At 31.9% G+C, this 17,212-nt stretch overlaps 2 protein-coding genes across 3 annotated transcripts; one reads left to right on the top strand and one right to left on the bottom strand.

Moving 5' to 3' along the window:
• Positions 1 to 346: 346 nt before the first annotated feature.
• Positions 347 to 4,003, bottom strand: LOC110693756 (putative serine/threonine-protein kinase). The gene is made up of 6 exons (XM_021870927.1): positions 3,911 to 4,003; positions 3,070 to 3,185; positions 2,632 to 2,842; positions 2,314 to 2,551; positions 2,049 to 2,199; positions 347 to 935 (listed from the first exon to the last, which is right to left on the bottom strand). The coding sequence occupies exons 1-6, from the start codon at positions 3,984 to 3,986 to the stop codon at positions 633 to 635; spliced, it is 1,095 nt and encodes a 364-aa protein (XP_021726619.1). The 5' UTR covers positions 3,987 to 4,003; the 3' UTR covers positions 347 to 632.
• Positions 4,004 to 7,454: 3,451 nt separating this feature from the next.
• Positions 7,455 to 16,678, top strand: LOC110693529 (bifunctional riboflavin kinase/FMN phosphatase-like). Of its 2 annotated transcripts, none has more exons than XM_021870649.1 (11): positions 7,455 to 7,606; positions 8,587 to 8,704; positions 10,883 to 11,069; positions 11,947 to 12,077; positions 12,158 to 12,227; positions 12,434 to 12,499; positions 13,060 to 13,214; positions 13,298 to 13,393; positions 15,587 to 15,738; positions 15,852 to 15,935; positions 16,021 to 16,678. In XM_021870649.1, exons 2-11 carry the CDS (start codon positions 8,629 to 8,631, stop codon positions 16,174 to 16,176), a joined length of 1,173 nt encoding a protein of 390 aa, XP_021726341.1. In that variant the 5' UTR covers positions 7,455 to 7,606; positions 8,587 to 8,628; the 3' UTR covers positions 16,177 to 16,678. The 2 variants fall into 2 exon arrangements, with proteins under 2 accessions (XP_021726341.1, XP_021726342.1); XM_021870650.1 differs by having other exon boundaries at positions 7,463 to 7,641.
• Positions 16,679 to 17,212: the final 534 nt, after the last annotated feature.

The following is a 17,212-nucleotide window of genomic DNA, read 5'->3' as shown; positions in this document are numbered from 1 at the left end:
TGGCTTGCTTTGAGGGCTGACCTCTGACTTTAGCACAATTGGAGAGATGAACCTTGACCTTGGGCTTTTAATTGGATCATTTAATGCCTAGGCCCAATTGGACTAAATTGGACCCAAACAATTTATAGTTTTAAATTGTCTAATTTACACCCAAATTTGACAAGGTTTTCAATTTGGGAAAATTTGTCAAGCTATAAATTTAGGGTTTCATTTTGGAATTCAATCAATAGAATTCAAGCATAAATAATATTTGTGGTTTATTTTTGTTTATTATACATCCAATTTGCATGTAATTCCCTCAAGTTTTTGTTTTTCTCTTCAAATTTAAAAACTGACCTAGGTTTTTTTTTTTTTTTTTTTTGGCGGGAACTGACCTAGGGTTCTTAATTTGAGGTGAATTATTGAAATTGTTGGATATGGGTTGTTTACACGTTATTTTTGACAGGACCCTGAACAAATAGTGTTATCAAAATAAAAACAAAGGAAAAGTTAGTTTCATTTGTTTACAATATTAAAATTACAAGATAATTGTTTGCAAAATTTGAAAATTAAAAGGTATTTGTGACAAAAATAAATAATAAAATTCACACCAATTAGAGTTTATATCACAAATCTCAATCGTGGTGCTGTTGCTAACAGCTGAAAGAGGTAGAGATTTTGCTAATTGCAGTATTATCTTGGGAATGATCATCCCCTATATTATAGTACATGAGATCAAGAAGATGACCAGGTTTGGATATTGATACATCTTCCCTACTTTTACCATCTCCTAGCATCTTCACAACTTCTGACATTTGAGGCCGAAGACCGGATATCTCTTGCACACAAAGCAAGCCCACTTTAAGCACTTCGATAGGTTCTTCTTCGGGGTAATCTCCGTCGAGTGAGGGATCCACCAGCTGCTGAAGGTTGTTAGATTTGTAAGCCTTCCATACCTAATTCATGAATACGAAAGAATATGATCTATTATTTCGAGTTATTGGATGGAATGTATGTAAAATAATTGTAAGTTCACTTCAATCTTAAAAAAAAATAATACGGAGTATTAAATAAAAATAATTTCAGTTCAATAAAAATAAGTTTGGTTCAGTAAAATATAATTTCAGTTTAATAAAAATAAATTTCAATAAAAATTTAGTATCTATCTTTATAAAAGAAATATAGTCGAAAATCAGTTTAGCACAAATAATTTCAGTTCAGTAAAATTAATTTCAGCTCATTAAATATAATTTAAGTTCAACAAAAATAAATTCAGGCCCTGTTCTTTTGAGCTTCTGGGCAGAGCAAAGCAGATTTTAGCATTATTTTTATTAATATTAATACAACTATTATTATTAATTTATTATTATTATTATTATTATTATTATTATTATTATTATTACTACCACTATTATTATTATTATTATTATTATTATTATTATTATTAATACCACTATTATAATTGATGTGTGAATGAAAACATAAATAGATGTGTACCACGTTAACATATGTTTATAGTGAATAGATAAAAGACGATAATGGTTTAAAATATTCAAATTATTACATATTCAAATTATTACAACATTGTAGTGTTAGATTTAATTATTAATTAATTCAATTTACTTTTTTAATTTCTTTACATAAAAAAGGTAACAAATTAGTAAAATATCTTCCTTTTTATATCATTATTTTCACTATTATTATAATAATGTAGTATTACTATTCCCAAAAAAAAAACATGTATTATGTGTTATTATTAAGATCAATATGTATTTAGAAATTGTTAGACATTATTATTAATAAATATTAAAAAATTTGTATTGTGAATTTTTAATTATTATAATTTTTAAATATGTACTTTAATTATTATGCACTTTAATTATTAAGTATTATTAATTATTGGTTTATTGATATTAACCCATAGCAGAGCAGATTTCAGCAGAGCAGAGCAGGGCCAAGCAGAGCAGAGCAGAGCAAAGCAACTCTAAAGAACAGGGCCTCAGTTTATTAAAAATTATTTCAGTTTAGGAAAAATAAAGTGAAGTGAACAGGGCCTAATAATACATTACCTTGGTAACTAGGTATGCATCTTTTTGCTCTAAGTTGTAGTCCACGGCTTTGTGTCCACTAACAATAAGCAATAGCAGTATCCCAAAACTATATACATCTGATTTCCTCGTCAAATGACCAGAAATTGCGTATTCTGGAGCAAGATATCCCCTTTCAAGTTTTGATATTGCAACGAAAATCGTTATTACTTGTGATTAACAACAAACATATAGACAAAGTGACGGAGGAAGATGTACATTGAGGAATGAGGATCATTCTACTTACAATGTGCCCGTCACACGCGTGCTCACATGAGAAACACTGTCCAAAAATAGCTTTGCCAAACCAAAATCTGCAATCTTTGGTACAAAATTCTTATCCAAAAGTATGTTAGCAGGTTTGATGTCACGGTGCACAATATGAGGGTCGACCTCCTCGTGGAGAAAGGCTAGCCCTCGCGCTATTCCGAGTAAAATGTTCGTCCTCATTTTCCAACTAAACTTTCTTCTGCTTTCAGATCCTCCTGTATGTATTTTTCATATATGATCATATCTTGAATTCAGAAAATCAATATCGAATGAACTCGATCTTTTAGTATAGTACCTAGGAAGGCCAGTTCCATGCTATTGTTTTCCATGTAGTCATAGATCAAAAATCTTTTGGTAGAAGTTATGCAGCATCCTTTAAGGGTGATGAGATTTTCATGTGTAATGTTTGATAACATAGAGATTTCGGATATGAATTCTTTTTCTCCTTGCAATGATTCGAGTTCAAGTACTTTAACTGCCACGATTGATCCATCTTGAAGGCGTCCCTTCAAATGTCCAACAAATAGAATGGTATAATTAAGCTAATCAACAAGTCTAATTTTTATGTCACTACTAGCTAACCTTGGTAAAAAAAAAAAAACTTTGTACTACCTCCGCTCCAAATTACTCGCAACTTTGGAATATTTTATATCTCACAAGTAATACCCAAAGTTGCGAGTAATTTGAACCGGGGGTAGTATTATTAATTAGGAAGTTAGAAGTAGTACTATACCTTGTAGACAGAGCCAAAGCTGCCTTCTCCAACTTTATTTGAAGCCTTGAAGCCACTGGTAGCAGTTTTTAGCTCCTTGTAAGAGAAAACGGGGATGCCTTGAAGAGTTGGCTCTCCTAGTATAGCCCATTATATTTAGTGGAAAAAGGTCAAAATAATCGTTATTCCCTCCATCCCTCAATTAGATGCTTATTTCTCTTTATTATGTGAGTAATAAATGCTAGAAATAGACATCTAATAAAAAGACGGAGGGAGTATTTTAAAACGTAGGGAATAATAGTTATTTACACCCTTTATTTTTGAAAAGTTCACAATCATATGAGTTTAAATTCGACCATGATGAATGATTAAATTGAAAATAAACTGAGCTTTGTCAAAAAAAAAAATTAAAAATTAATCAGTACTCTTAATCATTATCAAAAAGCTAATTAGGTTACCGCAACCTAGGGTATGTAGCTCTTAATTTAGCCCTAAGGTGACCATTATCCTTAACTTCCTCAAATAAAAACAAAGAAGTTAAGTGATTCAATTTCACCTAACAAATCAAAATTAAAGGTAATAGAGTAATGATTTATTTCTCTTTCTTATATGTCGTTTCCTTTTCATTCTATTTCAAAAATTCGTACCAAACACCCCCAAATTGACCAATAAAAACTTGGTTAATTTATTTGTAAACAAGCTATAACTTAGATAATATTAGAAATAAATTGTCCATAAATATATAAGAAGCGACTTCTTGTAGACAATAATAAAATAGACAACCAATGTAATAAAATAGCAAAGACTCGATAAAGAGGAAATGTATTCATCCGAACAAACAAACAAAAAAGAAAGAACTTACTTGGAATAATGCATTCATCATCTGAAAATCTGTGCGATTTAAAAAACCAGGGCTTACAAAAGCTCATGTTTCTCATCGTTTCCTTTACCAAAATACAAAGAATCTAATGGTGTGAACACAAAGAATGAATAGGTTTGTTTTATTACGCCTAACAATTCTTTTATAATCTATATTATACTCTTAATCATTATCAGGAGTTGTCATTACATTGTTAATTAAGCTAAGGCTTAGCATTGCATCATGTTGACGTAGAGTTATTATTTCTTAATAATAAGAAAAAATTAGTCGTTTGGGTGATATTATTTATTAAGAGCTTTATTCTAATTTTATACTCCTACTAGTATTTACATAAAAATAATTAAGTGACTTAATGATTGCTAAAATTTCTTCTCAAAGCTTTTAAATTAAAGAATGATGCTGACTTTATAGACAAATACACAACTTTTTTTTATGAAACAAATACACAACCTTTGCGCCAAAGGGGGGGGGGGAATAAACCCTACATGGCTACATGCTTTCCCAGTTTCCCTTACTTGAACCAATTTTTAAGACAAAATAATATAGAATATTTAAATATTTTTTTATCGTACTTAGCAGTTATTTTATCATATTTAAATATCAGTGTTTTGATCGTATTTACAAAAATGACTAATTTTGTAAAACTATTTTTCAAAATAGCTACTTTACAAAAGAATTTACCAAAATAACACTCTACAAAAGAATTTACCAAATGGTAGGATGATTATGTGAATGTCAAAAGAGATTGTGGTAATGTAGAAATATAGGATGTACTACATAATTTTGGCTCAAGTGTTTTAATTTGATCCCAAATCAAAGAAATCTGAACTGTACATTTGTATTATTTTTGTCTTTTCCTACAGTTAGTTTTTTTTTTCGTGATGTATACAGCTTGTACAGCTTTCATAGGATAGATCCTAGTATTGTACTCTTCTAGGATAGCTAAGCTAGGTAGCCGCCATACAGTTGAATTTGAGAAAGATTCTCCCCAATTTTTTTTTTTTAAAAAAAAAAGAAAAAAAAAAAAAAAAAAAAACCTGAAAGATTTGGTAAACACCTTGTTGACATGTTTGGGTGCAACCTTGTTTTGATCGTGATAGGGGAGCAAAATGGTCGATAATACAAAATTCAATTATTTGGTTGGACTTTATATCTATAAAGTATATTAAAAGGCGTTCCTTTTAAAGGAACGGTGCCACGTGACACTTTTCAACGTATATGACAACATGTCATAATGCCACGTCAGCAACACGTAAGCTTGCGACTTCATTTAACAAAATTAATAAAATATGGTTTTATTAAGAATCGAACCCTCAACCTCACACAATAAGTGCTACACACTTACCATCTCCACCAACTTTTATTTGTGTTTTAAATTTCGCATATTTAACATTATATATTCCTTTTAAATTAGAGTTTATTTAATTTATTTATTTTTCACAAGATTAGAAAATAAATACATATGTAGTAAAAAAAGACCGTAACATCCGGGACAACGCCCAAATCACACACTAGCTATACAACACTTGAACATAATTATCAAGTTAAAGAAGTACAAACTAGCAATTTGGGTGGGGCATCGCCCGGGACACACACTAGTTATTTATTATTAGGGTACAAGTCGATCTACTAATTTAATATTGTTGAGATTAAAGGAATTAAAGAAGGTAAACAGATGAATTAATCTTAAACATTTAGATCTTAACACATGTTCTTATTAATATGCTATTGTCTTTCTTTAATTGCGTGTCAAAATAGATGCAACTATAAAGATCAAAGGTCCCAAATGTGTTGCTCAATTAGCCTATGAAGAACATGTGCCTTTTCCACAAAAGTTATCAATAGCTATGCTTGATAGACATTTTATAAAATGAGTTTAAAATTTGAATAAAGAAAATTTGTATGGAAGGAACATATATGTTCACTAATTTATTTGGAAGGATCTTTATATATTTAAAGTGGTCTAAAAGAACCTTATAAATCTAATTTGTTGTTTGGGAGGACCTTGACGTCGGAATCCGATGATTGACTTTTTTTTTTCGGCGTTGACCTTATATGTGACTGTCACGTGACCTTAAAATAAAAATGACCCCCTCTCTTTCTTTTTTCCAAGTTTTCCCTCCAATTCCCATTTTTTGCCCAAATTTTCCACCAAATCCTTTCTATGTTAGTATTTTCAAACAAATTCAATATCCATCTTATTTCAATTAAGTACTTTTCGCATTAGGTAAGATCAATGTTTGTGGGTTTTGTCGTCAATTTCTTTGTAATTGAAATAGTTTGCAAAATTAGGGTTTGTAATGTAATTGCTTCTGAAATTATATGTTTTTGTTTGTTAAAGCGTAATTTACGGGATGTTTTCTCTTTTTTTTTTTTTTACTTTCGCCATAAAAGAGCAAAAAAAAAAGTTGATCTACAAAAGAGGAAATGAAAATGACCTACAGATGAGAGAAAAGAGGATATTCATACCTATACCAACAAAAGTCCACTCCTTTCTGAATCGAATTCAATTGATAGATGAGATAAATTATTTCTAGAGTTCATTCTTCACACCTTCATTGAATATTCGATAGAGAATAGTAGGGGAGAGAGAGAAAATTTAGGGATTAGAAGAGAGAGGAAGAGGAATTGGAGGAAAAACGTGGGAAAAGGAGGGGAGGGTCATTTTTTAAGGTTATGTGTGAGGTCAACGCTAGGGGAAAAAAAGTCAATTGTCGGATTCCAGAGTCAAGGTCCTCCAAACAACAAAATAGACTTATAAGGTCCTTTTAGACTATTTTAAATTTAGAAGTCCTTCCAAACAAATTAGTGAACATATGTGTCCTTTCGAGATGTACAAATTTTTCCTTTGAATAAACAAACAAGCTTTAACCAAGTATGAGTAGTTTAATGAGAGTGTCAGAGCTTGTTCTGATTTACTAGGGTGTTCATAAATCGGTCTGAACCGAAAAAATGGACCGGACCACCCCGGACCGAATTATTCGGTCCGGTCTTCGGGTCTTAAAATTCATTTTTTCGGTCTTCGTTCCGCTTCGGTCCAAAACCCTATAAAAAATCGGTCTTGGACCGGACCAAATTTTTTATTAAAATTATGCATGAAACCTTAAATAATGGTTAAAATTATCCTTAATAAACTTAGCAAATTTTAACTTTATAAGTTTTTTTGTACCAAACATATAAAAAAACGTATAAATAACGTCAAAATATAGTTTTTCCTTTACTTTTTTGTGTTTTCCATAACTTTATAAAAATTTAGTATTCTTTTTAAAAAAAATCTTAAATCGGTACAAAGCGGTCCGATCAGGTCTTCACTTCTTAAAATTCTAATTTTCAGTCCGGTCCGATCTTGGACCGATGAACAACCCTATGATTTACCGAAAACAACCGAAAATTGATTAGAGTTGACACAATCAAACGATATAGAAATGAAATTGAAATAAATTGATTGAAGTTGAATTGAATTGAACCGAATTGAACTAAAAACAAATGAAATTTACCTCAATAACCAACTTATAATTATCTTGAAACTTTACCGTGTTGCGATTATTACGAAAAAAAACTCACAATTCTCATTACAATTGACACCGGCGAACGACGTCGATCGTGGCATTGTCCACACCATCAAGCCATATCATCCGCCAGCCGCAGTACCAGGCCACTTCCGTTCCAGCAATTCTGGTGAATTTTCAATATTTTGTTGGAAATTTTGATAGGTCATCAGCTCATTTGTTGCTATTTTGTGCATAATTATTTTACTTAGTGTTAATTTTATTTTTCTGGTTGATACTTGATGAGAAAGATAATTTAGGGTTTGGTTTAATCATCAATTTTGTTCGTTATTTTTTGATTAATTGGTTTTATATCCTGTCACTTGGTCTTAAATTACAATTCGAAAGTTAAATTTAGATGCTGTCAAATGCCACCTTTTTCATTGCGATTGATTTAATGATTTTTTGTTGTTGTTAAATTAAGGCAATTGATTGACTGATTTGAGTTGTTGTAGGATGATGAGGTATTATGAAATTGTTTAATTGTCTATTCTTATTGTTGGAACTGTTTTTGAGCTGATTGTATATACTGTAAATTTTATTCTAAATAACGAATGTTACATTTGTAGTTTAACTGTAATTTGAAGATGGATAAGATCTAATCAATTCATGATATTAATTATTCAACAATTTTCGTATCTTGTATATAATTATGTAGTAGTTGAAAGTCTTGAATCAGTTTACAGTTTGTGCCTCTAGTTTTGAAATCCTGAATCCTTACAGGTTTTGTGGTACTACAACAATACCACCAAAGCCTTATTTTTGAAAATTTGAAGCCGGAATCATGTACCCAGAAACCATTGTTTTGTGGTAGAGTTAGAAGAATTGTCTTTCTACTCATTACTTATTTCTCATTTATGCCAATAGTTAGCTACTATTATGGATTCAATCGGAGGCTTTGATGGATTTAGTATTGATTTGAAGTTTTGTTGTTCATTTCGTTCTCTTTTTGTTTTTTGGATTGCAACTTGGGTTTTAAGACTTTTAACAGCTGTTTTTGCAAGACGATGAATTGATACTGTGTTCCCATTGTGTAGATTCGTTAGATAGTAGATACTGATCAATTCTTGTAATACATGACTAAGTGGATGTCTATGTTATTCCTTACAGATATAAAGTACAAAGGTGTGGGAGCTTCTTGTGATCGACAAGATGACAACATCTAATCCTGCTAAGAAATTAGTTTTTTCAGTGATCCTTGATTTGGATGGTACACTTCTTGATACAGGTGTGATTAATTAATGTTTTGTGTTTCCTATTTATCAATTGGTGGGTTGTTTGCTTTTCTAAACTTGTATGAAGTTATGCATCTTTTATGAGGGGAGATCAATAGTATATATGCTATTTTGTTCATGCATTAAATTGTGTGGGGTTGGCATGGAAATTGGCATAAAATTGACCAAAATTTTATGAATTGCATCCCCCACCCTGCAAATCAAATCTTGAAGAAATTTTTTCAATTTCATATTACTCAAATACTCAGTACAGTCGGGGTATAATTTATGTTGTGCTTTTGAAGCTTGGTGGCTGAACCTTGTATGTGCTCACTGTCATAAAACAATGGAATATTATGTGATCTTTGGTGAATTTGCTTGTTTGGTAATTGTTCTTACAATATTGGGAATATGGGTTGTGAACCGGTGAAGGAAATCAAGGAAATCCTTTTACAGCTGTTTGCTTGTAGCTGCTAGTGTTTAGAAGATTGTGGACTTAAAACACTGGAAAAAACTGAAGTAAAGAAGATACAATGGGAATTTTGGGCTGCATCTTCATGGGGCTTGTAGAGTTCTCCCACCCTCCTTCCCTCTCCTGCAGGCTTCGGATAGAGAGATTAATGGTAGATTTTCCCTGAGAATCCTAACAATTTGCAAATTGCAAGACTTTTAACAATGCTTCTTTATCTTAAAATGTTTTTAGTCTCTTCAAATGTTTTGGGTTGTTAGTATATTTAATTTTATTTTCCGATAGAGTATCCAGAGGAGAGAAATGGAAAAGAAAGATTAGAGAGTTCATTTGGAGATACTTTGCATTGCCTTTAGATTTGAATTGTTTGATTGTGGACTCCCACTAATTATAGTTGTTGATGGGAATATGGGATTTTAGCTTTCGGTTGTCTGTGCATTGACCATCACTTAAATATTATACTTGGGATAAGAGATGGTCAATGCGGTATCATTGGCTCTTGAAAAATCAGTTTAAGCCCTTCCTTTACGAAGACAATTTTGTGATCGTTTAGTAATGATGTTTATTTCAATTTACATTTGTACTTGTTTTGTTTAAGATTTGCAGTAGATATTGAGGATCATTATTAGAGAGTTTTTGTTTTTGTTTTTGCTCTTGTCCCCCCACTCCCCCCCCCCCCCCCCAAGTCCCCCCCTTTTTGTTTATTTTTTCTTGTTCGTACCACTTAGGGTGGGTTAGGGGGTTGAAATGCTGAATGTATTGCAATGAAGAGAGGTTGTTTTTTTTTTTTTTTTTTTTATAAATTTTAAAAAAAAATTCTCACTCTCATAGGCAATCATTGTTTGCTACTGCCTGCTAAAATTGCATATCAAGATCAAACTCACAAATTTTGACCATAAATTCTCACCAATAATATGAGAAAAACTGTAGTCATTTGCGGTCTTCTTAGATTCATCACAATGTGTTCTTCCAATACATCTATGTTTTATGTACCGTTTATAATTTGCAATTTGAGATAGTTATGGTAAAATATCGTGTCCTTTGGAGACTGAAAAAGCGTTTGTGGAAACTTATCTGAGATGAAGGGAGTATTTCTCAATGAGTTTAAACCATATGCAAGTTTCTCAGTGGTTGAATCATTGTCATTCTACTTAATCTTGTACTTTATCTGAAATGGACAATGGACAGGACTACTGTATCAGGCACTTGAATTGTGAAAATGTGATCTGATCTACGTACTAAAAGTGATTAACAAAAGAAAATAATATTAGGGATGTGATTTGAATGGTTTTTGAGGATACAGAAATTGAAATATCTATGCTTGTCAACAATATTGGATCATGCCAGTATGTTAGAAAGGCAAGCACAACAAGGCTTAAGGGATGCTCACCTTAAGTTTGCCAAGAACAGCCTAGAGGTGCTTGAGGATAAGAGGCAGACTTGTTTAAATTACTGTTTCTAATTTGTTCTATATTTTATCAAAATTAAGAAATCTGGTGATGCTTGATATAGCATCACGGAGTTTCTTGATTTTATTTCTTACTCTTGTAAGATGCGATTCTGAATGAGAAACATCGTGCCTTTCTTTGCCAAGGTGGTTTCAGTTACCTCTCACCCTATTGCTGAACTCTAGGACCAATAATTTATTAGTGTGCACATCATGCCTCACGCCTTTTGAAACTTCTAGGTGCTTTATGATGATTTAGTTTCAATTTTATTACAGATGGAGTAATACTTGATGTATTGAAGAGTTTCTTGATTAAGTATGGAAAGGAGTGGGATGGGAGAGAGGTGCTTAGGATAGCTGGAAAGACCCCCTTGGAAGCATCTGCTGCTGTTGTTGAAGCTTATAACCTACCTTGCACGGCAGAGGAATTTGAAAAAGAATTCACCCCAATGCTCTCTGATCAGTAAAGAAACTCTTACCTAGTCCTCCTGCAATAATTTCTAGGATCAATAGTCAAAAGTTTGATGTTGTCATACTTGTGTTTTCTTGTTTTTGTGTGTTGTAGAATAGCAAATATCAAGTGCTGCTTGTATCTAAAATTCTAAAGCGTGGACATTTTTTTGGCCAATTATGGAACGTCAACAGTAATATTACTTTCCAAGCATGTGAAGCAAATATATTTTTCTCTTTTCTCTATATCATAGCAAATATCTATTTTTACTTTTTTTTTATTGCCTTCTTGGATATATTTACTTATATTGTGGCTTCTTGGAATTTATTCCTGAGCTATTGAGTTTAAAATTTTGTGATTTCTCCCTCACATAATAATTATTGATCTCACATCAATTACTAAATCTATTTTGACAATTGTTGATTTCGCTTCACTTTGTCATTTTTCATACTTAAATACGGAATTTATCTTCTAGCTTACTTCCATGTTCTATCAAATGATTGTCCCTCTTCTATCCGAGTGTTATTTTCTTTTTGTAAACCATCTTGGTGATGATTTGGGATATTAGGAAACTCTGATTAAGGACAAGGCTATGTGTAGCAAAATTTGTTCAAATGAAAGCTGAAACTTTTTCTGTTTCAGCCATCATCTTCTTTGGAAAGCTGGCATTTGATTGTGCCATTTCTGTATGGTTGTATATACTTATTACTCATATAGCCTTTCTTTGCGGAACAGAGTGTCTGTATTTTCGCTTGAATATTTTTGACAAAGCATGACTGTTTCTTTTTTGAGTAGGATAAGCATATTCATCTGAAATACTGCAATCCGTAAATTTGATAACCCTCTATTATTGATTTCTGCTTGATTGTTCTTCCAATTTTGACTGTAGCTTGAGCAACATCAAACCTCTTCCAGGTGCCAAGCAGCTGATTAATCATTTGCATGGGCATGGAATACCGATTGCCTTGGCTTCAAACTCTCCTAGAACTTCCATAGAGAAGAAATTGTCCTATCACCACGGTACATAAATCTTGAAGCCTAATTCATTTTATTGATGGCTTCTCCATCCATCATCATGCTTACTCATTTTCATTTTGTAGGTTGGAAAGAATCATTTTCTGTTGTAATTGGTGGAGATGAAGTTAAAGCTGGAAAGCCATCTGCTGATTTGTGAGTAATAAGTACACTTCTGTTTGCAAAGTTTTTTGTTATATCTTTCTCCTCGTGCATCAATCAATTAAGGGTGTAGGTTGTAATCCTTTTGCATTTATGTGAGGGCTGTTGTGGTGTTGGTAAGAAGAGGAATTGGAAAATAACCTGTGTTTGATCTAATTAAACAATTTTTCTAATGTGCTTAATTCTTTTTTTTGGGCAAGGTTCCTCGAAGCAGCCAAAAGGCTCAATGTCCAACCTTCCAGTTGCCTCGTTATTGAAGATTCCATGTAAGTGTCCTGCCAAAGATATCTAGTATTGGCTGTCAGCAGTGTATATAAAGGTGTGCCTAGGCTCTGAGGTGGGTGAAGCTATTTTAATGAGGTGTCCCTAGGCCGAAGGTGCACCGTGCACCCCTTTTTTTAACCAAAAGTTTACAAGCATCACTTAATGTGTATGTAGCAAATAGTTCTGCAAAAACTCTACATTACTTTTTGATGAGAGAAATAAAAACTTTGATCTTATAATCATCAGTAAACATCTTGGGGTGTAAACAAGATCAACTGATTCATATTTTATACTGTTGCGACTCTGTGTCTATAAAAGTTGCCATCTATTGCATACTTTTCAAGTTATTTTACGATGTAGTTATACTTCTTTTTTTGGATGACTCGGTGTGTGAAACCAAATTTTAACCTTTGTGAACAAACTTTAAGAACACTTTGTTTTAAACATATTGATTTTTAACACGATTCCCCTTTTTTCTTTTTGAGTTAATTTTTTTTAGTTAGCATTGTGTTATGTGCTGTATATGTCATGCTTGACACTTTAATTTTTCTGCCTATTTTAGACCTGGTGTTACTGCAGGCAAGGCTGCTGGAATGGAAGTGATTGCTGTACCATCACAGCCAAAACAATCATATCTCTACACAATGGCAGACGAAGTCATTAATTCTCTATTTGATTTTCGTCCGGAGCAGTGGAGCTTACCTCCATTTCAAGATTGTAAATTGCCAGAATTAAAAGCTGTCAGAGATGGGATGCTGTTTGCAGTTTATGTTACTGAATATTTCCCTGAAACTGTACAGGGATTGACGGAACCCTTCCTATAGATCCTTGGCACATTGGTGGTCCTGTCATTAAGGGATTTGGCCGTGGCTCAAAGGTACTTGGCATCCCCACAGGTGTGTTTTAATTAGTCAGTAATTTATTTGCTATATATTAAGGGATTTGGCCGTGGCTCAAAGGTACTTGGCATCCCCACAGGTGTGTTTTAATTAGTCAGTAATTATATATATCATATAACTAATATATAAAGCTAAACTTTTAGCCAGGTCACGAGGCAGCGACACTTGGCGTTATAACTTTTCGCCAAGTGTTGCGCCACGTAGGATAGATTTTACCAGATAAAAAAGTTAGTTTAGAATTATATTTGGATATAATTTTAAGATAAAATTGTTAGTTTTGAGTTTTATTTTCGATAAAATATCAATATTTCAGATGTTCAAATTATAATTAAAATTTGTATCAATGATAAATTTTAAAATTTGATATATATGTTAAATTTTATGTTACAATTCAATAAACAATCCGGGCATTGCACAGGGCATTCCAAGTTTTCGCCAAGTATCGCACCACCTTGGATAGATTTAAATAGACTTCATTTGATAAAAAAAACCGTAAAGTGTCGCGCCACCTTAGATAGATTTCATCAGATAAAAAAATTAGGTAAGAATTCTATTTTCAATCAAATTAGGATAGAATTTTAGAATAAGATTATTAGTTTAGAGATATATTTTCGATAAAATATCAAATAATTAATTTATAATTAGGCCACAAGACAACATCATTTAGTGTTTTAATTTTTCGCCAAATATCGTACCACGTTGGATAAATATAGATTGACTTTGTAGCAAAAAAAAGTTAATTTAGAATTCTATTTTCAATCAAATTGAATTATAATACTACCTTCGTTAAATGTTAAGTGCAATTTTGGGGTATTATTTGAGAGATATAAAATATGTCAATGTTACACATAACATTTAACGGAGGTATTATAATTTTATCTTAAAAGTCTATAAACTACCCGGGCATCGCCGGGGCACAAAACTAGTATATATATAAAGCTAAACTTTTAGCCAGGCGACGAGGTAGTGACACTTGGCGTTCCAACTTTTCGCCAAGTCTCGTGCCACGTAGGATAGAGTTATATAAAATTCAATTTGTAGGATAAAAAAGTTAGTTTAGAATTTTATTTCAATCAAATTTGGATAGAATTTTAGGATAAAATTGTTAATTTAGAGTTTTATTTTTGATAAAGAACCAATATTTTTATCATAGAATTTTATTTTTTTAATAAAGTACAAATTAAATTATAATTTTATTGAAAAAATAATTAGATTATAACTCTCATAAATTATCATATAAATTTATTTTTTGTATCATAATATTTTTCTGGAGCGAAGGAATTAGTTTAAAATGTACCACATCCATTGTTTATAATATATCCTAATCAATTAAAATAATATACTTCACAATCTAATATAATTTTATTACTGTGTGTAGACCCGTAAATCAGGTCGAGTTACCTATCATTTTAGGCAGGGTCATTATTTCAGGTTACGGGTCAAAAAATATTTTTCACCAATATTATTATTATTAGTCATTATTACATGTCTACAAGTTTAAATCGTCACAAAAACACATCAATTCTTAACTAATTTTGTATCAATAATATGTTTTAAAATTTGACATATAGATTAAAAATATATCTTAAAATTCAATAAACAACCCGGGCATCGCACGGGCACAAAACTAGTATATATATATATATATATATATATATATATATATATATATATATATATATATATATATATATATATATTAACAATAGTTCCATTATAATGTATCTGACATTTGCTAGAGTCTTGTGTAATATGTTTGATAAATTTCCACAACTTTTATCTTTGAAGTAGAGATTTGGATGATTTGTGTGAATTTAAACCTGATAATATAATAAGAGCCTACTGAACATTTGAATGGATGGTTCAAATTCTGAATCCAGATTAATTGGTTTGTGGATTGGTGAACCATATTCAAGATTTGTACTAACATCACTCATCATACTTGGGCTAGTTACTTTCTATCAGCAGCCCACTAGCCCTGATTAACTGTTTTGTTATACTGTATAAGTGTATAACTGTATGAAATTTTGAATGACTCAAAAAATGACGTACTTTCTTACATTTCGGTTTGTTACTAATACGTTGTAATAATACTTAGCTTAATTGGTATTTTGGCATGCTATATTTGTGCTCATAATTTCTTGACAATATCAGAATCTGCATTCTGACCATTTCATCAATATTTTGTAGCTAATTTGTCCACACATAGCTACTCAAATGTTCTCTCTGAATATCCATCTGGTGTATACTTTGGTTGGGCGGGAGTTTCCAAACGCGGAATTTACAAGATGGTTATGAGCATTGGCTGGAATCCTTACTTCAACAATCCAGAGAAGACAATAGTGAGTGGAACATGAATTTTATGGAGGTCTACCCCATTTTTGTTTTTTGTTTTTTTTTTCCCCTCTCACTACTTTATAAGATTTATCTTTAACATCCTTTTGTTTTTTTGAAGGAACCTTGGCTTCTGCATGAGTTTGAGGATGACTTTTATGGAGAAGAATTACGCCTTATTGTTGTTGGTTATATACGACCTGAGGTAACGTGTTTTGTGTAAACTTTATTCCCTTTCCACTCTACTATGAATACCATGATTAAGGCCTTTTTTACTTTGAATTTTACAGGACAATTTTCCTTCATTGGAAAGTCTTGTAGCAAAGATTTATGAGGACCGGAGAATAGCAGAGAGCGCTCTTGAGCTGCCCATTTACTCAAAGTACAAAGATGATCCCTATTTTAACAGCTTGTTGGAGACCACTGTTAGCCACACTAAGTCATGACTAATTGCATATGAAGAAACATGTTTCATTTGATAATTTTATTGTAATGGATCTCTGGAAACAGAACTATTACAATACATCTTCTCATTTTATCATCAAAATATAATAATAATGGAAGATGTTCTTGTCCATCTGGGCCGAGTTCAGTTGGCTATGTGCTAGTTTGCTCTCCTTACTATTCATAAACATGATGTATTTTTACAGTATCTATACAGTGTGGCTCTAGATTCATGTCTCCTTTTGCTGGCTGTAGACACAATGCTCCATATATTCAGGCATGTTTGTATCAGTTTTGGTACAGCTGTACGTGAAAGCCGGGAATTTCTGAATGTAACTACTTGTTCTATGTAGCTATTACTTATAGCTTGTTTGTAATTTGGTAAAAATTTAATGGTGACTACTTGGTGCTTTGATGTGAATGTCCCTAGTTTTTTTTATGTTTGCATTATGGTTTGTGTCACACTATTATTATTGTTTATGGGCGCCTTATGGCACTTTTCTCTCTCTCTTTTCTTGGAGAATGATCTTAATTATACCCCAATATTTCAGGTTATTTTGTTCTTATATTTACAAGATAGACATTTTTCCACTAGACCATGCTTAGCTTGGTTGTGTAAAAAAATTCCAAACAATAGCACGTAAAAAGCCACTGAAGTGTTGATCATAAATGTAATTATAACACAACTCAAATCATAAAAAGCCACTTCTATTTTTCTACAATATTTTTAAAAATAAATAATTTTAGCTAGCCAATGTAATGTAATATGTTATGATAAGCTCTTGTATAAAAAGAAAACGTAATTTAGGGTTTGTTCTCATTGACTGAACTCAACTGAGCTGAACTGAACTGAACTGAAATGAATATTTTATAAGAGAAGGAAATTAGGAGCTGAATTGAGCTGAATTGAACTGAATTTCAACGTAAGAGAACAGGCCCTTAGGCAATAAATGGCTGTGTTAAAGTTGTTACATTGAACAAGACAAGCTAACAACAAGCTATAGCTAGTAAAATTTGCCCAAACCTGTACTAATAGAG

The sequence above is a fragment of the Chenopodium quinoa genome, unplaced genomic scaffold (assembly GCF_001683475.1).
Source record: "Chenopodium quinoa cultivar QQ74 unplaced genomic scaffold, ASM168347v1, whole genome shotgun sequence".
Lineage (NCBI taxonomy): Eukaryota > Viridiplantae > Streptophyta > Magnoliopsida > Caryophyllales > Amaranthaceae > Chenopodium > Chenopodium quinoa.
Note: the sequence above shows the minus strand (reverse complement) of the source record. Positions and strands in the feature narration are given on the sequence as shown.